Raw genomic sequence first — 20,399 nt, 5'->3', positions numbered from 1 at the left:
AATTGTTTTTAATAAACCAAAAACAAATTATTTAACATACCTGCTTAGTAACTACTTACCTTTCAGGAGTCCTGCGGTGGGGGTGCAAGGCCTCTGTCTCCCAGCTCTGCCACTGTATGGAACAGTATAGAGTGATGGGAGTTATGATGTACTTTAGAGCATAATGAAAAATACATTGGAAATGGTACAGCATAACACCCATCACTCTCACACACTTACCAATCCACACGTATACCAATCCACACATATATACCAATCCACACACATACACTAATCCACACACATACCAATCCACACATACACCAATCCACACACATACCAATCCACACACATACACCAATCCACACACACATACCAATCCACACACATACACCAATCCACACACATACACACCAATCCACACACATACACCAATCCACACACACACACCAATCCACACACACACACCAATCCACACACACACACACCAATCCACACACATACCAAGCCACACACATACACCAATCCACACACATACCAATCCACACACATACACCAATCCACACACACACACCAATCCACACACACACACCAATCCACACACATACACCAATCCACACACATACACCAATCCACACACACACACCAATCCACACACATACACCAATCCACACACATACACCAATCCACACACATACACATCCACACACATACACATCCACACACACATACCAATCCACACACATACACCAATCCACACACATACCAATCCACACACATACACCAATCCACACACATACCAATCCACACACATACACCAATCCACACACATACACCAATCCAGACACATACACCAATCCACACACATACACCAATCCACACACACATACCAATCCACACACACATACCAATCCACACACATACCAATCCACACACATACACCAATCCACACACACATACCAATCCACACACACATACCAATCCACACACATACACCAATCCACACACATACCAATCCACACACATACACCAATCCACTCTCACTGTATGCTTTCCTACCTTTCCTCTTTTCTCCTTACAGCTCCTTTTCCTGCTCTTCGCTCCTCTTCTTCTTCAGTTCTTCTTCCGAGGGCACGGGGTTCAGAGGGCACGGACAGCGGTGGGCGCGGCTTCAGTGTTGTGCGCCGGGATCTGCCAACAAACCCCGGCGCACAACAGCTGTTGCCGCGCGGATCGCAAGGGAGCGGTATCGGAGGTCTTTAACAGACCTCCGGCTCCCTTGAGTGATTTTAAGCCGGGTTCAAGGGAGATCCTTGAACCGGCTTAAAATCACTCAAGGGAGCCGGTGGTCTGTTAAAGACCTCCGATACCGCTCCCTTGCGAGCCTGCTCCTCCACCGCACCGCCCCCCGCTGGGTACGCTACTGCACGTAACCGCCCCCCCCTTTTTTGGGGGGGTGACACGCGCAGGATTTCCTGCGATTCATCCTCGGCTCCTGCACGGCCGCCGAGGATGAAAGAATCTGCGCTGGAGGAACGGGTCCTCCAGCGCAGATTCTTTCATCCTCGGCGGCCGTGCAGGAGCCGAGGATGAATCGCAGGAAATCCTGCGCGTGCCACCCCAAATGGCTACGCGTGTCACCACTGACACGCGTGTCATAGGTTCGCCATCACTGCTCTAGGTATTATTGTGCACTCTCTCTCTCCTCCGCTTCAAAAAGAAAACAAAAAAAACCCGCTTGGGGCGGCAAAGTGCCGCCCCTTCTAAAGTGCCGCCTGGGGCAATTGCCCCAGTTGGCTCCATTGTAGGCCCGGCCCTGCTCACACATAAGGAGGAGAAGGGGAAATAAGTGGTCACAGGTGTTGTCCAGTCCACTGTTTTATACTCTTTTTACCTATGGGCGTGGTTGAAACACCTAAACTCAATAATTAGGAGGGTCTTATAGTATACACAAAACTTTTTTTTCTGTGGATAACACTATATAGATATTTTATCTATAATACAAATCTTTTCCATAAAACACACCTTTGTGCAGCAGCCATGAACATTGTACACCCCATATGTAGTAGTGTAGTAGGAGTTACTGATAAGGGTGGAGGTCATAACTTTACAAACAGCAGAGAGCCAATCCCCTGTCCCGTGTAACATGTGAACCCTGCCTCTTAACACTCAGCAATGTTGGTGTAAAAGTTAAGGTTTCATAGTTCACTCTGTAGCTGCACTGTCTTAAATATGTCTCTGCTGATCAAAGTTATTGTTGCTTTTATTGGAATACTAGTGGCATTTTATTTTTATTCCGGAGACGATGGATTTGATCCTGGTAAGTGTTTCCTGTTTTTTTTTTTCCTTTTTCCTGCAACAGAAACAACAAGCAGATTATTGCATCGGATCCAGTGCTGGATTTTAGTCAATTTGCATCTGTGTCTCTTGGGTCCTAGATTGGGAATGTCCTGTTGATCGTGGACATATAATTGGCGTGGATATTTAAAGGAATACACCAGCCATCTTATGAACTTGAATTTGTGTAATCGCTGAGTGGTCCCTTTAAATTTTCATGGTTTCCCTATTGCAAATGAAGATCTGACGGTTTTTTGGCCGAACACATCTCCATCCATGTGATATACGGTACTTTCACCGATCAGTTCCAGCACTGGCCACAGACCCCAGTCTGCATGCATGGAAATCACATCATTGATTTTAATGAGTCCCATTCCTGTCATTGATTGGCTGTTTCAAGCAGTTAATCAGTGGCAAGAGTCATTGGACCATGGTGGGAGAGGGCAGCTACAGAGCTCCTACCATTTATGTCAGTCTCTTCTTTTTCCTTCATTGAAGAGGAATGCATACGTTCTAAGTGTCCTGTTTGAAGCAGGACAGTCACAATTTTAGGCACTGTCCCACAGAGCACACCCTATTTCCTGCTTTTGAGGGCAGAGGGAAAAGGGCAAAGTTAAGTGGATGGCCCTGCACTAGCCCACACCTAGCTAAGCCCCAAATTAATGGGCCCAAATGCTTTGGGGACTTGAAATGTTGGGGTGATGCTCTAGAGTTTCTTGCATTCTAAGTTAACTACTTATCAAGGTAAGCCATCTAAGCTACATTCACAGGGCATTGTTTGTCCTGCCACTGGCCCCCATGGCCAGTCAAGGCCTGCAAGAACAATCTGGAGGAAAACTTTATATGTAGGTCATGTTATTGTTTACTTGTATAACATGCACCACTAACCTATCACAAAATAAGTACAATTTAAATATATACACATATATATGATTTCTCAACTTCAAAATTAAAACAAAACTATATCGTCAAACAGATTACTCTTTTATGGGGGAGGGCTTTATACGTGTGGGTACGGGACAGGGCTATTCTGGAAGAGCGTGTCTGGGACTCCATAGGTCCATAGGTCAGCAGACTCTTTTGTATTACTGTGCCTTGCTTCTAGGCAGTAACTTAACACACTGTGAAGAATAGCTTAATGGTAAGCACAAAACATATAAAACTGAAAATGTGTACATAATAAAATCATTCCCTCCCCCATTGCTGATACCAGGAGTCACGGATACACCTTGCTCATAATACTAACCTTGAACACAGGCTGTAGCAGTGCTTTTAACCCATTTATCAGTGGCGGAACTACCGGGGTCGCGACTGCGACCGGGCCCCGGCGGCAGGGGGGCCCAAGCCAAGGGGCCGGCCGAAATCGGGCCCTGGCGGCAGGGGGCCCAAGCCAAGGGGCCGCCCGAAATCTTTTTTCAGTTTTTTTTTTTTAAAATAAGGCAGGGGCGTCCAACATGCGGCCCGCGAGACCTCGAGGTGCGGCCCGCGTAAGATCGGCAGCCAGGGCAACCGATCTTACGTGAGCCGCACCTCAAGCCCTGCTACTTACTTATGGGAGGGTCTTCTGGACTGCACAGTAGTGATGTCCGGATCATGAACGAATCGTTCATTTGATCCGGTTCTTTTTAGTGATCCGGATGAACCGGTTCACTAGACTGAACGATTCATTTGTAGCGGTTCAGTCTGTGAATCATGCAGCTGTAACCTGATCCTAGAGCTGTGAGTCATCTGCAGAGCACTCAGACACAGACTCTGGGGTCAGGTTACAGCTCGTTAATTCACACAGGAACGATGACTTATAGAGTCAGAGACTCGTTCAAAGAGTCGAATGATCCGAGGAGTCGAATGATCCGAGGAGTCGAATGATCCAAGGAGTCGAATGATCCGAAGAGTCGAATGATCCGAAGAGTCGAATGATCCGAAGAGTCGAATGATTCGAATCTTACAGGGATCCGGATCTTACAAGGATCCGAATCTTACAGAGATTCGAATCATTCAGAGAATATTACTGATACCATACTTTTATAAATAAATACATTAATAATGTTCACACTGCCCCCAGGATTTAGATTCCCCTGAGTTTGCCCCCCTTTACCTATAACTGCACCTACAGTTAACTTTATTAAATTAATTAAATTAACCCTCAGTCATCAGCATAAAATTAACCCTTATACCCCATCAACCATAACTGCCCCTGAAATTAACCGTAAAGATCCCATTAACCATAACGGCCCCTGAAATTAACCCTAAAGACCCCATTAACCATAACGGCCCCTGAAATTAACCCTAAATACTCCATTAACCATAACTGCCCCTAAATTAATTGCATGTACTCCAGATAAATTACCTAATAAATTGGTATGGTTGATGGGGTCTTTAGTGTTAATTTAGGGGCAGTTATGCTTAATGGGGTGTTTAGGGATAATTTAGGGGCAGTTATGCTTAATGGGGTCTTTAGTGTTAATTTAGGGGCAGTTATGCTTAATGAGGTGTTTAGGGTTAATTTGGGGGCAGTTATGCTTAATGAGGTGTTTAGGGTTAATTTGGGGGCAGTTATGCTTAATGGGGTCTTTAGTGTTAATTTAGGGGCAGTTATGCTTAATGAGGTGTTTAGGGTTAATTTGGGGATAGTTATGCTTAATGAGGTCTTTAGTGTTAATTTAGGGGCAGTTATGCTTAATGAGATGTTTAGGGTTAATTTGGGGGCAGTTATGCTTAATGGGGTCTTTAGTGTTAATTTAGGGGCATTTATGCTTAATGAGGTGTTTAGGGTTAATTTGGGGGCAGTTATGCTTAATGGGGTGTTTAGGGTTAATTTGGGGGCAGTTATGGTTAATGGGGTGTTAAGGGTTAATTTTAGGGGCAGTCATGGTTGATGGGGTGTTAAGGGTTAATTTTAGGGGCAGTCATGGTTTATGGGGTGTTTAGGGTTAATTTAATGGTGAGGGTTAATTTAATTAATTTAATAAAGTTAGCTTAAGGTGCAGTTGCAGGTAAAGGGGAATGTAAATCCTGGGGGCAGTGATTATTAATGTATTATTTATAACAGTATGGTGATATTCTCTGAATGATTAGAATGCCAATGAAGGCAGAGAGTCGTTCAAAGATCCGGATCTTACAATGATCCGGATCTTACAATGATCCGGATCTTACAGTGATCCGGATCTTACAGTGATCCGGATCTTACAGTGATCCGGATAACTGTAAGATTCGGATCCCTGTAAGATCCGAATCTTTGAACGACTCTCTGCCTTCATTGACATCACTGGAGGCAGGGGGGAGGATTCATAATGAAAGGGGCGGGGCCAATTGTTAGTGTGCCTGCACGGAGTTACTGGAAAACAGTAACTCCGTGCAGGCACACTGAGTGATCCGAAGATCCGGATCATGAATCGGATCATTTCAGTGAACGAATCGAAATGATCCGATTCACTTTAATGATCCGAACTTCCCATCACTACTGCACAGAGGAAGCGGAGTTCATGTGACATCCTACTTCCTCTGTGCTTTAGCAGAGAAGGCAGAGGGAGGCCGCGCCCCCTGCTGAAGTCTGTAAGCATCAAGGAGCTGCAGTGCAGGTAAGGGGGTGGGGAGGGTGTTTGAATGAGTGTGTGTGATTGAGGGAATGAATCTGTGAATGAATGATTATATGAATAAATGAGTGTGTGTGTGTGTGTGATAGCATGGCTGTGTAAGTGCTGGAACCTAGGCATGATGGGACTGTGATTGCTGTTAGCAATCACATTCCTATCATGCCAAGTCAGCCAGTACATGCTAAAAACCTGGCCAGCTGCCCCCCTTGTGTATTGATGCTGCCAGCAGTATGGGGTCTGCACTTACAGCCACCCTGTACCAGCATGTACTGGCTGGCTTGGCATGATAGGAGTGTGATTGCTAACAGCAATCACAGTCCCATAATGCCTAGGTTCCAGCATTTACTGGATGGATGTGTAAGTGCTGGAACCTAGACATGATGCGACTGTGATTGCTGTTAGCAATCACACTCCTATCATGCCAAGTCAGCCAGTACATGCTGAAACCTAGCTAGCTGCCCCCCTTGTGTATTGATGCTGCCAGCAGTATGGGGTCTGCACATCACTTACAGCCACCCTGTACCAGGGTGTATTGGCTGACTTGGCATGATAGGAGTGTGATTGCTAACAGCAATCACAGTCCCATCATGCCTAGGTTCCAGCATTTACTGGATGGATGTGTAAGTGCTGGAACCTAGGCATGATGGGACTGTGACTACTGTTAGCAATCACACTCCTATCATGCCAAGTCAGCCAGTACATGCTGAAACCTAGCTAGCTGCCCCCCTTGTGTAGTGATGCTGCCAGCAGTATGGGGTCTGCACATCACTTACAGCCACCCTGTACCAGCATGTACTGGCTGACTTGGCATGATAGGAGTGTGATTGCTAACAGCAATCACAGCGAGCACAGTCCCATCATGCCTAGGTACCAGCATTTACTGGTTGCCTGGGTTGCCAGCATTTACTGGTTGCCAAGTCATATTGCTAATTTTGTCCAGTTGTGTGTTACCTACTTTTATTAAAAATGTGAGTTTTTATTATTATTTTTAAAGGTGGGGGCCATTTTCGGTTTTGGCTAAGTGAACCCTGAATGTTTTGGTCCAGAATTTACTTAACAGATTCTCGCACCCGGGCCCTGAGGCGTCTAGTTACGACCCTGCCATTTATGTTTACCTTGGACCATGAGCACATTCAAGCCAATAATAGGTGAATCCTAGTTAAACATTTATCTTACTGTAGACTGGGATAATCAAATAAAATACTTGTGTCTCGTGAAGCACCAGCAATGAAGAATACATACTAAATTACTTTTTATGCATTTCAATATGAATTCTTCAACCTGTTAAAGTAAAAAACTGCTCCAGAACTGAGGTGTAGAATTTCCTCCTGAGATTTTTGTGCCACTACCAACACAGGGAGCATTATATGTCTTATTTATACATTTGCTTTTACTGGATACAGTCTAGTTATCTTCTATCATTCTCTGTTCATCCACCAGCAATGCTAAAGGGGAAGAGGGTGATAGTTACAGGGGCCAGTTCTGGCATTGGAGAGCAGATGGCATACCATTTGGCACAGATGGGATCTCATGTCTTGATTACTGCCCGAACAGAAGAGAAGCTGAAAAAGGTAATATTCCAGCCCTTACAATTTACAGAAAAAAATCTAAAAAAATACATTTTTAATTAAGCATGCATGTATTAAAAGAAAATTATGGTCCATATTTTCTTATAAACTGAATAGTATATATTATTTTATTGTATTAATCAAAATTTTAAATTATTAAGGAAAACCCACACATGTAGAATGTTTTTTCGCAACTGAAGAATACATATTTTTCGTTAAGTTCTAAATATACAGTCATGTACTGTGGAACTTAAGAGTACAGGGGTTTGATTCACATGGTTCTTTCCACATCTTTCACTTTTAAGGAGCTCCAGGACAGGGCTGGATATAAATTCCATATGCCACTAGGCCCAAAACCATGACGTAACCCCCAATATTTTAACAAAAATGAAGAAATATAGAAAAATAAAATTTATTTTTAAAAGTTAAATATAAAAAAAGTAAAATAAAAAATTATAGACTCCAGTGATGTTACCATGACATCATAAGGGGTACCAGTTCCAAGAGATATCCCTAAGATCTTTAAAGACCTCAAAAGGATCACCAGTAAAGAGTAAGTATGACGCAGATATAAGTTCAAATTATATATATATATATATATATATATATATATAAAAGTAGTAGTATATACATAACTACATAAAAGAAATCCCTAAAAAATAATGTGGAACCGAATTTGTGGAAGAAATCTTAAGTATTTTTTTCTATTTTATTGTTTTTTGGGTTTTTTTACATTTAATTCATACTAAATGCTATAAGGAAAGAAAAAGCTCCACTATGCACGGAAATCATGAGTGAACCAAAATATGCTAAAAATGGCAAAAAAGCTCCTGTCACTTAGCGGAGTAAAACATCATGTCACAAGGAGTCTGTACAACTGCTTGCCTCACTGGTCATCAGCACAATGTGAGTTCCTGTTTGGTTATCATAGGACCCAGCCTTGCCTAGTGACATGAAATAATGTTTTGTTTTTTGTTTGTTTGTTTTTCATTTTAGGTGGTTGAAAAATGTAAACAGTTGGGTGCAGCTTCTGCATATTACATTCCTGGAAGCATGGACAACATGACTTTCGCCAAGCAAGTTGTCCAGGAAGCAGAACGTTTATTTGGTATCTGATATGATGTGAAACCAGGGTTCTAAAACAGCTTGCGAGTGCCATATTTGCCCCAAACGGCCTGTTTGTGTCATTTTTCTCCCTAGTTTGTCAGTGCCTAAACTTTGGATGTTCACTTGACAGATGTAACCTTCTCGCCCAATGGTCAGGATTCAATGCCAGAGACAAATCCTACAAAAGTAATTGGTTAGCTATCTTCCCATAGGCTACAATAGAACAGATTGAGGTTTAAAAGAAACATATATGTATATTTTGTCCTAGTTAATGAATCTGGCAATAAATCTCTCATTTTTTCTCATTGCAGTCTGTGACAGATTTGCTATTAAACAACTTGTAATGTGCACTTATCTATGGCAATTAATCCAGCCCAATATGTCTTTGTTATAAACTTCAGGCATTAGAGAGGTAGATAGTCTAATCGATTGGTCCAGATTAAATATTATATCAGTGATTGCATCTTCTTAACTTTATTCAACACGTGTTAGGAAATAAGAGCTACTTATCCTCCAGGTTTAATATAAAACTAAATTTAATAATTTCTGTTTTCTTTTCCCAAATAGATGGACTGGACATGCTAATCCTCAACCATATTGGATACACATACTTTAATTACTTTGACGGAGATGTGGACCATGTACGCGATTTATTGGAAATTAATGTGCTAAGTTATGCAACCATGACGGTGGCAGCTCTCCCAATGTTGAAAAAGAGCAACGGGAATGTGGTGGTTGTCTCATCTTTTGCTGGTAAAAATTGTAAAACACCTTCCTGACCTGTCACACTCCTGACTTGCCTTATACACTCCTGACTTGCCTTAATAATCCTGAAATATGACATCATGGTGATACAAAAATATTTTGTACACTGGAGCCCCCCTTGCAGTGGAGAACCACTTGCAACTCACTACAAATGATTTTAATGAAACCAGAATCCCAAGAGGATAGCTGAAAAGTTTCTTACATGAGGTTGGTTTTACTCCAAAGCAAATATCTCATTTTTTTTAATAGAAAAGAGACCCCTGTAGCGACTAGCAGATGGGGTTACATAACCCTGCCTGCATTAATGGAGGTGCCTCTCCCTTTCCCTGCTCTCCCCTAACCCACCATACCGATAGCGAGAATGAAAGCAGGAAATGCTATTATAAAAGGGTTATAATGCTAAGACACATCCTCTTTACACCAATCAACCCTATGAAGAGTTTCCTACCAGCTGCCAGAAGGTTCCTGCCAGCCCTCCCTGTTCTAGGGTACTGGCCATTCAGTTGCGCTGAAGAGTCCCTTTAGAAGTGTTAGGTGGCAAATTCACAAGGGGTTAATGCCAGGATCATGGTTAGATGTTGTTTATGATGATGTCAGTAAGGTGACATGGTTTCCGCTGTGTTGTGGAACGACCAGTGGTATCTGGCGTGTGGTCAGAGGTTTTATAATACTAAATTGGGACCTTCAGCAGGCTTAATGTAGTTAGGTAGTTTATTTGCTGAATAACTGATTTCTCTGTTTATCGGTTTTTAATATAGAACGTTGCGGCATTTAGGTAAATGAAGACCACGGCCATTTCTAAATTCCAAAATCGTCTGGAGTCATTATTGTGTGTCTTTTATTTAAGGTTATACAACTATTGTCACCGCATTGCATAGGCAAAGAGAAAAATGGAGATGGTGTTATACTTTGCATTACGAAATGCAAACACTTCTCCTGTAAGACTAACATGTATGGTTCTTGATATCACTTCACTAATCTAACTACGAACTAGGGAAGTCCAGAACAGCCATTTAGCTGCAAAGATTTGTACATTCGGCCATTAGTTATGTGTAAAAAATAAATGAAAACTACAGCTCTTCTGTAACCTCCCTCTTAATAAAATTAAAAATCTCAGATGCCTGTGTAAATTAGAGGTGAGCTTGTAAAGTGATTTCTTTGCAATATTGCATCTTCTAGGAAGGCTGGCCCTAGAGGCATGGCGTTTGAAAAATATTTGTATTTCGTGCCGTTCTTTTGAGGTAAAAATGTAAGGATCGTATCCTTCTTTATACAGGTAAAGTTGGCTTGCCACTTACTGTTCCATATTCTACCACCAAGTTTGCCCTAGATGGCTTTTTCAGCTCATTACGCATGGAATTTAAGCAGCAGAAAACCAACGTGTCGGTCACACTATGCGTCTTAAGTTATATAGACACAGGTAAGCTTTTAAACTTTTCCAAAAAGCATTCCATGTTGTCTCTGTCTCAATGTGGTGTACTAAATAAAAATGAATGTATTTCAACACATTTGGACATAATGTATAAATTGTGTCATTTAGATTAAAATCAATGCAACATGAATTAACCCCTTAATGACAAAGCCCTAATGGGTACCTAATGGGTTTAGGGAGCGCCCATTGTCCTTAAGGGGTTAAAATGTAAATTTGCAAGTGGCATGCGCATTCCCCCTTCATTCAAACACTTATATTAAAATAATACAAAACCCATGTGGCTCCCAATGATTTATCCCTTATTGTGTGGTGTTGGGGGTTATTAAATCAATCGTGGGTAACTAAATTAAAGTGTGAGACCCCATCCTATGCCCCTATCCTGTTCCTGATGGAATGGGGAAGTTGAAATGATTGATAATATACCTTTTAGGGGCATCAATGCGCCTGCCCATTGGAATGGGGATTAAATCATTCAAAAGACTGTTTGGGGGGGCATTGACCCCATCATGTGCCCCCTCCATACCTGGAGGGAAGGGGATAGTTACTGTAAATATTGAAATTAAAATACATTAGAAACCCCTACCTACCTCCCATTCTTACCTATGCCCCCTGGTAGAGGGTAGATGGTCATTCTAAGCACCCATTAGGTGGAAGGAGTGTGGACAGTGCAAATGACTGTCCACCCATTGCGACCTGCGGCCTGTGGGGAAACAATGTGGCCACATGCAGTGGAGGTCTTGGTTGAAACAAGGCAGACCTCTATTGATTTTGCAGCTTCCTGGGCTGGTCAGGGGAGATCAGTGGATCTTTCCAACCAAGCCATGACCCCACCAGCACAATTGGCAGGTATGTTATTGTGAAATACAGGAGAAGCTATTGGTGGTATGGCTGCATGCTAAAGAAGTAGACTGTAGTTAATGCTTGCTGACCATCTTCCTCTATAAATAACTAAATAGTTTGTATGGTTTCCCTACAAATTTCATCAACATATTTAAAGTGCTTAATCCAGTTATATCTTAATGTACAAGATATTTAATAAATAAAGAACCTCCTGTTAATCCATAAAAAACCCAAATATGATGGTGATAATCAGTGGATTGGACAAGCACTTCATCTAAGGGCAAAGTAGATGGCCAAATGGTTCTTATCTGCCATCAAATTCTATATTTCTATCACTAATTACAGCTGAATTTTCAGATTAGGCACCATAGGAACAAGTCTTATGTAAAAGTGTCTGAGGACTGGAAGTTATACTTATTACCACCCTGGACACACACACATATATATATGTATATATTTATGTGTGTGTGTTACTTGATGTGATATGGGACTATTGAATCAGATATAGAATTGTGCTAAAAATGGTGCTGGTAAATTAAGATTTCTACAGATTTACAATACAACCATTTATACTGCTATTATGTGCTTTTGTTTGAATTATATAAAAATACACTTTTTGCAGATTCAGCTATAAATACTGTGTCAAAGGTGATCCAGCAGCCAGCTGCTCCAAAGGAAGAGTGTGCCTTGGAAATCATTAAAGGAGGTACCCTGCGAAAAAGGGAGGTCTACTATAAGTATGAAGCCACCAAGATTCCACTTCTCCTTCGAGATTGGGCTCCAGAATTTCTAGAGTACCTTGTCTTGAAAAACTATGACGTGGAGAAAGTCGAGCAGACAAAATGATTGTCCTGCCAACTCCTACTTAACAGTTATTAACATCGACTTCAATGTCAAAACAATGTTGTTATATTTAGAATATTTAAAATACTTTTAAAGCTTGGTTTAACATACAAATTGGCTATAATATCACTGTGCATGACAAATTTGAGCCCCAGATGAAACAGCCACATAACAATTTAAAATGGCACTCCAGTTCCCCTGTGTAGCCCCAAAAAAGAGGAATGCATATTAGCTGCAGCTCCAGATCTGCGGTGCAGCATCCCCTCCATGGTCCGTATTTTGTACATATATTTGACTGTTTGACGCTAAGAAAATGGGGAGAAAAGGCAACTGCGTAATGCATTTACAAGTTCTAATTTAAATTGGACGCTTGGCTATCATTTCCATTAAAATTCATATGATGACTGGGGTATATCTTTTAAGGTGCTAGTTATGTAGATTATACTACAAAGCCATGTAATTTTCAATTTCTGATGTTGAACACCAAATACTACATTGTAGTAGCTGGGATACAAAAAATGATCTATGTCAGATTTCCCTAGTAACTCTCCCTAATCATTAAATACAGTGAATATGTAAATTAATAGGAACAGCTGGTGAGATTTAGTTAATTATATGTAGAAGTGAAATTTGCTGGATCTTGTTGTATACAAAATTGGTTTTCTATTTTCTTCTGCATCAAAGAGATGAAGTAACTAATAAGCAGTCTCATAAATCAACACATACATAAAACAAAAGGCATTGAAATCAAAATTATTCTCACAATATGTGTGAATATGTTACTGATGCTTTTATTTCCCTGTATTCTATTATAAAGATCATGTGTTCACAAACTGAAGGGTAAAACTTTGTATGGGTAATAAAATCAGAGTGGGTAAGCATACACATTCTTATTACATGTTTCTCATTTATACCAGCAGATGTAAATTGTGACACGTAATAAATAAAAGTATATTTACACACTAAATACAGCTTGTAGCTGTATAGTGTGTAATAGACCTGTGCTAAAGGACCATAAATTATTTGGACAGATTTTCATTATTGAACAACAGATATTGTTTCCTGCCCTTTCAGTTGAGATGAAATTCGGAAGGAAAATTCGGAAATAAAAATTGGTTGTCGCTCACCCTCATTCACTCTCTCACGCTCCATCTCAATGTCTCCCTCCACAAACCACTTATGTGCCTGTATCTTTTCCGCAGCTCCCCTTGTATCTTCATGTTTTTTCGCTTGTTTTCTATTCTTCTTTCTTGGTCACTTCTCCTCGCTATATGCTTTGTTATCTAGGTCTCCTGGAGTGCTTCTGCAAAAGGGTGGAGACTCAGAGCACATCTACTCCCTTGACTGGAGAAATGGGCGAGAGGCTGTCCCTTTGGGGCTCCAACCTATTCTGAGGACAGAATAATGCAGACAGATAAGCGGAGAAGGTGGCTGGCACGGTGCAACAGAACAAAGCCTCTCCATCATTTCCATGCACAGGTCTAGTGTATAACACCGTTTTCCTTGGCCCTGACATCTTTGCTGGCACCTACGGAGATCCTGGCCTCTGCATAGTTGAGAGTTAGGGGTTAATATATATTAATTTGGAAGTGCCTCTACCTAGTAATACTCTAGGTATTATTGTGCACTACGACACATATATCACACAGAACAGAAACAAATCAACAACCTACATTATATCTGAATAAAATTCATAACGAGAAACATCCCACCTCAATCCTCAATATGTATTATCATACACTTCCACATTGTGTAACCTCTCAATGCCTCCACCATCAACAATGTTCAATATCATAAAGAGGATTTGGGTCCACAACACCAGAGAGAATAAATATCAACTCTGATATTTATTCATAGTATGCCTATGACTGTCATAGGCATACTGACCAGATCATTTCCTGTCTTAAGTAGTGTTTACCCAAAGTGCTCAGCAATATGCAACATACATAAAACATAATACATATTGAAACGGCAACATACATAGTACATAATATCCTTTTTCATCAATTTCATTTTTGCTGCTGGCACTTCTGCCGTGCTTCTATGAGGGAGCACCGGCGTGACATGACCTTCGTGGCATATAGGGGGTATAAGGCATATCAGCGAGCAGGGCCGGAACTGGTAATGAAAAGCAGCCCTGGAAACATTTGGAGACCAGCCCCATATAGTTTATCTCACGGTTGAGCCCTTGTACCCACATGCACCCTTTATACATACCCGAGTCACACTATTTGCCATACAAATAACTATAAAACATTTTCTTTTTAACATTTTCTTTTTATCATATTATTAGTATTAAAATGCCAGAAAGCAAAACTGTTAAAAGGCCCTAATAAATGAAATACATCAGACATAACAGAATCAAAACATTTGCTACTGCAAAAAATTTTTGGGAGGAGATTTGGATCCTTTTTTTTTTAAGACAACTGTTTATCATTAGATTTATTGGTTTAGTATATATATATATATATATATATATATATATATATACACATACAGTAACAACGAAAGCTCTCACTCCGTAATGTTTATTTCCAGATAACTGGTAACACTCATTCAAGAAGAATCTTCTATATTAATATTTCAGTATATCCTTTGAAGCGTATAGCTGATAAAAAAAACATATTTCTGCATCATAGCTGATGATCTGCTTTTGGCTCCTGGCATGGGGTTTGACAACATTCCTGGTTTGCCTTATCATCTGGACTCAGACCTCTTTGCATGGACTTTGATTCTCCTTTCTTATTATCCTTCGGTACTGTGCTATTGTTCCTCTTGTACATTACCTAGGTTCCTCAGACCCTGTTGCCCTCTGCCCGTTCCAGACTCCGCTGCCGCATGCTGTCCAAACCCCATTGCTGTGACCTTGTTCTAAGACTCCATGCATCTTGCAGTTGTGTCTACAGATGGCGCCAAGAGAAAGTCTAATGCTACAGAGCCATCTGTAACTTGAAGCAGCAAAAGCTGTCTGTCTCCAGTTGATATCTAAGCACAATCCTGCCCATGTGCAGGGACTCTCACTTGGCATCTGCGACCTGACCTGGCATCTGCATCCTTGACCCACACTGACTTCAAAAAATCAGGAGAGTGCAAAGCAGTTTTGCCTTTTATTCAGCTGAACCAGGAGAATACACTTCAGTATCTGGGAGTTAAAACTACCAATAAACATAAAAATAACTTCCTAAACTATACAGTATATTCCCTGAAAGCAAGTTTCCCGAGGAGCTCAAATACGCTTTTATTGCCATATACAGGATTAAATTTGGAGACTTTATATGGGAGTGCTCCCCACAATGTCAGAGGGTCAGAGTCAACTGCACCCCACAAGGGTAGGCTCTGGGTAGTCGGGTACCAAAATGGTATGGTCATTAAACCGCTGAGAGAAGGTCATTGGGCCTTTTAATTAGGGTCACTTGTGCAAAATGATTTAAAATCAGTATAATTTTGTTTTTACCATAAAATTGCAAGCACCTGAACATTTAAAATCACTGTGGCAGCCAAATAGTCAACTAAACAAGAAAGTATTATTGTCACCATAGCAGAGGAGTCAGTGTGAAAAAAGAGCAAAAGAGAAGAGGCGGAAAGACTGATGCTGTGGCTTTCTTAATTTCCTGTTTCAGAGGGAAAAAAAACAGCACACAAAAAGTGCCAGAAGCCCATGGTGTTGAACCTATGTGAGTCTTCTTCAATGAATTATCTTCTCCAGTTCATACCACAGACAGATTATTCACTGATTTGCTGAACTGTAGTGCACAGGTAATGGCTGCTACCCTATTTCTTTGTTCCATTAACTAAACAGTTTATATTTTCATTTATTTCTATTGTAGCTTTGTTTATATTATTTAAGCTTCTTAAACTGGAGTTACATATGTGTGGGTTTTTTTATGAGGCAAGTGAAGACATCTGTGGTACTAAGGCTTAAAAATACTTTCCTGTTTTGGCAAATATTCATTTTCTTCTGTGTTTCTCTCAAAAGTAAAGTTCCAGGTGGGGTCCAAATGTGTGAATAGATATTTATATGCTTTTTATGTGTGCATAATAATATGTGTGCATAATAATCACCCATAATGGCCAGTGCTGACTTTTGGATTGCTAGTGATCAGTAAAACTATACGGTGTATCTCTCCAACCGTGGGTTTCACCCCACCCTCCATTCAATATACTAGCAGCTTTCCATGGCCGGTCTCAGGACTAGTAGTATGGGTCACCAGACAGTGGCGTACTATTCTTAAGAAGAAAGGTGTGAAGTAGTGATAGCCCAGGGCCACTTTATCAGAGGCAGATCACCCTATTAGAGGCAGATTACCCCCTTAATGCTTTGTGCTCCAGTTCATGGCTGAAATCTCTGGGTCCCAGGAGCCATGCTTAGGCACACCCCATTCCCTGCCCATGGCCATTTCCCCCTTCAGCTCCCATATAAATATAAAGTGCCACAGTGTACAGTTCTGATTGCTGTTTTCTATATCAAAGTATTGTAAACGTTATGTCTACAATAAAAATAAGGAAACAAAAAAAAAAGAAATATAAAGTGGTTGGGGCTAGCCCTTCCTGCAATATTTCTGGCCCTGTCCACTGAGTTTATCATAACTTGTGTATGCTTAGAATCTATGTAGGATTAATAGCTCCCATAATCTTATTGTAAGCATTCAAACCTTGAATTTGCATCTTTATATTTGTAACTTACATTTTTCATAGTTATAGCCGTATGTTCTAGTCTTTTTGATCTTGTAATTGATATTGCACAGCTGTATTATACATACATTATACTGTTTTGTGAGTAAATCGTCAAAAGAAGAATTACCATATTTGCTCAATTATAAGACGACCCCCCAAAATTTGAATATTAATTTAGGAAAAAAGAAAAAGCCTGAATTTAAGACTACGCTATAGGAAAAATGTTTTACTATTAAATATTAATTCACATGTAAACTATTTCTCATATTTAATGAAAACTATGATTGAGAAAAATGTTTTTTTTAGAAGTTTGACTATAAGACTAAGATCCAGATCCCCCGCAGCGCTGCAGTGGACCTGGATCCTCCTCTCTGGTAGCCAGAGGACATCTGCGCGATGCTCACAGACAACCTCCGCTGCTGTCGGCACTTACGTTGGGTCTTCTATGACGGAGCACAGCGTGACATGACCTTCCGGTTCTCAGTCATAGAATCCCCAGGAGGATGTGTACGTGCATCGCGCAGATGTTCAGAGAGTCTGAAGCACAGGGGACAAGTCTGGGGATGCATTGGTAGAGTGGCAAATAGGGGGTTATAAGGCATATCTGGGGGGCAGAGTGGCAAACAGGTGGGTATAAGGCATATCTGGGGGGCAGAGTGTGAAGCTGGGGGAGGCAGATGTGAATAAGTGGGGGGCAGGTTGGCAAATAAAAGAAAATAAAAACAAGAAATGCATTTTTCTCAAACATAGTTTTTATTAAATATGAAAAAAAAGTTTACATGTGAATTAAAATGTACTAGTAGAACTTTTTTCCTATGGGGTAGTCTTATATTTTTTGTTCTTTTTTTCATAATTAGGGTCGTCTTATAATCAAGCAAATGCTATACATATATATATATATATATATATATATTTATACAAAATAGGTTTTTTGTGCGACGCTCTACAAACTTCTGTTTAAAATTTTAGATTCACCAGCTCAAGGGGGCAGCCAGGTACAGTATGCCGCCAGGTTTTTTGCATAAATGAGTCAGTGACTCACTTATCAATGGTGTTAATACACGAACATTTTTTCTCTGGTTTAAACGCCATGCACTCCCACGCTGTTTTGCTTTTCCTCTGTTATTTTGCCTGTTCAACTTCATTTTTTAGATATGTCAAGCCCTGGGATGGTTATCAGTGGTAGTAAAAGTGCTAGCTCATGCTGAAAGTTAAGATGCTGGTGGTCTGGTGTCAACAGATAATAGACTTAAGGAAACTTGCTGGGTGCAAGTGGTGCACTGACACCTAGCTTTGGTTAAGTGACACAGGGATACTTCAGATCCTCTGCATCTGTGAACTTTTACGGTGAGTGTGTAACTGCGTCTTTTTGTCAATTTGAAGATTGCTATTTTTTAAAATGTTTTACTAGCGCTTTTTGTTTAGCAAAAGCCTAAGCATAATAGTTCAATTAAATTAAACAATCAACTTATTGAAACACAAAATAATATTTCAGCCGATATCTTAGAAAATAATAATAATACCATCAACAAATACTAGGACAGGCAATAAATTGAAGCCATAATGTATACTATTTATTTTTAACTGTAATGTTTAACTGGCATGACTACTTGCATGGACTTGTTTATTGTATGTGTGCAGGCAGTGAAGCACACCGCTTTCCCACTATATTCTGTTTTAGCGCCTTATCCAATATGCGAATGAGCATTTTGTGGTTCCAGAAACGCTCCTATGGTTGGCTAATACCAATATACCCAGTTTACCTGTTCTTATTAACCATATATGGTACATATATACTTCACATACAAAAACAGTGACCTACCAAAATACGTGTGCCAATATTTTCAACTTTATTGCATTGTTTAACATTTTTTATTGAATATTAATTATTTCAGGAAACAATTTGACTACTTGATATTATTAATTATTGCACATAATTTATACTAATTCATACATTCCAAGTGTCCTTCTGTGCATCCCACATCTCTTTGTCCCTCTTTCCTCTGCTGATCTCCCTTTTTGTCAAGGAGCTCAGAATGTTTGGTGAACATGAGTATATCACAGAATCCAAAAAAGCAAGTTTATAAATAAAATTGTGCAGAAAAAAATACAGTATTTTTCAAGTTACCCCATAACCATGTGAATAACCATATCCCTAAAAACAAAAGTTTCCGTCTTTGTCCATTTCATTTGGCTGGTTGTCTTTTTTTGGGGGGCCATTTAACATCTATTCTTTCATTTACACTGCTCAGGCCACAAAATATTCGAATCATTTTTATCTATTGATTTATATAGCGCCATCATATTCTGCAGCCCTGTACAATGGGTAAATAGGACATAGCAAGTAGTGCTTAACATAACAATGTGGACTTCTCAAGAGTTTACAAGCGGTATTATAAGAGTTGTTACCAGCTGAATCCCAATGTAAATGTGAATAAACTAGTATCATCGCTTTTGGTCGGATCTGAGCTGGCTTTTAGGAGTTATTATTTACTAAGAGCCAGGGGGGCTGCTAGCGGGCTAACAGACTTTTCAGGTTGCCTCAGCATAGGGGTTTACAATGGAAATCATATTTATTTGTTTGTTGTTTTTTTATCATTTATATTGCATTTTTCCGATAACAAATACTACTTAGTTATTTTGAGACATAGGGTTCTTGCCTTGTGATCATGGATCACCTTTTGCATTACATAAACAGTCTGTCTTTGTTAACCTATGACAAGAGAAGACATGTCCCTGTCACACCTACCTGTCAATAGCCTATCAGCATCCAGACCAGAGACCACAAGGTCTTCTGCAAAATGTAACTAGGGTTCTCCACGATTGTAGAAACATTAAGACAACTTTGGGCTTTAATTTGAGGAGAAAAATAAATAAGGCCAGACACTTGTTTCTTCTTGAACAGCAAGACCTTGTACGTATTTTTTCATTACATTTTTTTTTCACTCAGTGGGAGTGCTGCAGCAGTAATGTGTGGGAAATGCTTAACAGCAACGAAAGAATGAAGTAGTCAAACCGGTTTATTTGTTTAGAAAGTAAATACTGTAAAATGTTGAAATGAAACTCATTTATAACTGCTGCTCTCGATTTATTTTGTACAAAGGGATGTTTCTGAAGTTAAACATGCTTACATATGATACACATGTATTTTTTTCACTTTGTTGAGAATTTTTCAGACCATTTTAAACGTGTTGTTTGTTCTATGTATTTTGGGCTGACGAATACTATAGCCGTTGCTGGCGCCCAAGAGTGATGGGAGTT

The 20,399-nt window shown here is 40.2% G+C and overlaps 2 protein-coding genes across 4 annotated transcripts in view; both read left to right on the top strand.

The window, feature by feature from the left end:
* Nucleotides 1–2,142: 2,142 nt before the first annotated feature.
* LOC128475124 (11-beta-hydroxysteroid dehydrogenase 1-like) lies at nucleotides 2,143–13,357 on the top strand. The gene is made up of 6 exons (XM_053457601.1): nucleotides 2,143–2,299; nucleotides 7,350–7,480; nucleotides 8,474–8,585; nucleotides 9,152–9,337; nucleotides 10,626–10,769; nucleotides 12,244–13,357. The coding sequence occupies exons 1-6, from the start codon at nucleotides 2,212–2,214 to the stop codon at nucleotides 12,465–12,467; spliced, it is 885 nt and encodes a 294-aa protein (XP_053313576.1). The 5' UTR covers nucleotides 2,143–2,211; the 3' UTR covers nucleotides 12,468–13,357.
* Nucleotides 13,358–16,082: 2,725 nt separating this feature from the next.
* The window catches only part of TRAF3IP3 (TRAF3 interacting protein 3), a 32,497-nt gene continuing 28,180 nt past the window's right edge, over nucleotides 16,083–20,399 (top strand). The window contains exon 1 of one of the 3 annotated variants that reach the window (XM_053457589.1): nucleotides 16,083–16,220. The gene's annotated coding sequence lies outside the window, so the exon portion shown is untranslated. Of the gene's footprint in view, nucleotides 16,221–18,386; nucleotides 18,486–19,915; nucleotides 20,053–20,399 lie in introns of those variants that run through there. The other 2 variants (XM_053457590.1, XM_053457588.1) reach the window with 2 other exon arrangements.

Source organism: Spea bombifrons, chromosome 2 (genome assembly GCF_027358695.1).
Source record: "Spea bombifrons isolate aSpeBom1 chromosome 2, aSpeBom1.2.pri, whole genome shotgun sequence".
Taxonomy (NCBI): Eukaryota; Metazoa; Chordata; class Amphibia; order Anura; family Pelobatidae; genus Spea; species Spea bombifrons.
The sequence above is the reverse complement of the archived record's forward strand: the minus strand, read 5'-3'. Positions and strand labels throughout refer to the sequence as shown.

What these genes read in the sequence shown, in the direction of transcription:
- LOC128475124 (XM_053457601.1), top strand. Translation starts at nt 2,212, where the DNA reads ATGTCTCTGCTGATCAAAGTTATTGTTGCTTTTATTGGAATACTAGTG. An exon ending in CAGAAGAGAAGCTGAAAAAG is followed by an intron (nt 7,481 to 8,473) that starts GTAATATTCCAG and finishes TTTTCATTTTAG; the next exon opens with GTGGTTGAAAAATGTAAACA. An exon ending in CTTAAGTTATATAGACACAG is followed by an intron (nt 10,770 to 12,243) that starts GTAAGCTTTTAA and finishes CACTTTTTGCAG; the next exon opens with ATTCAGCTATAAATACTGTG.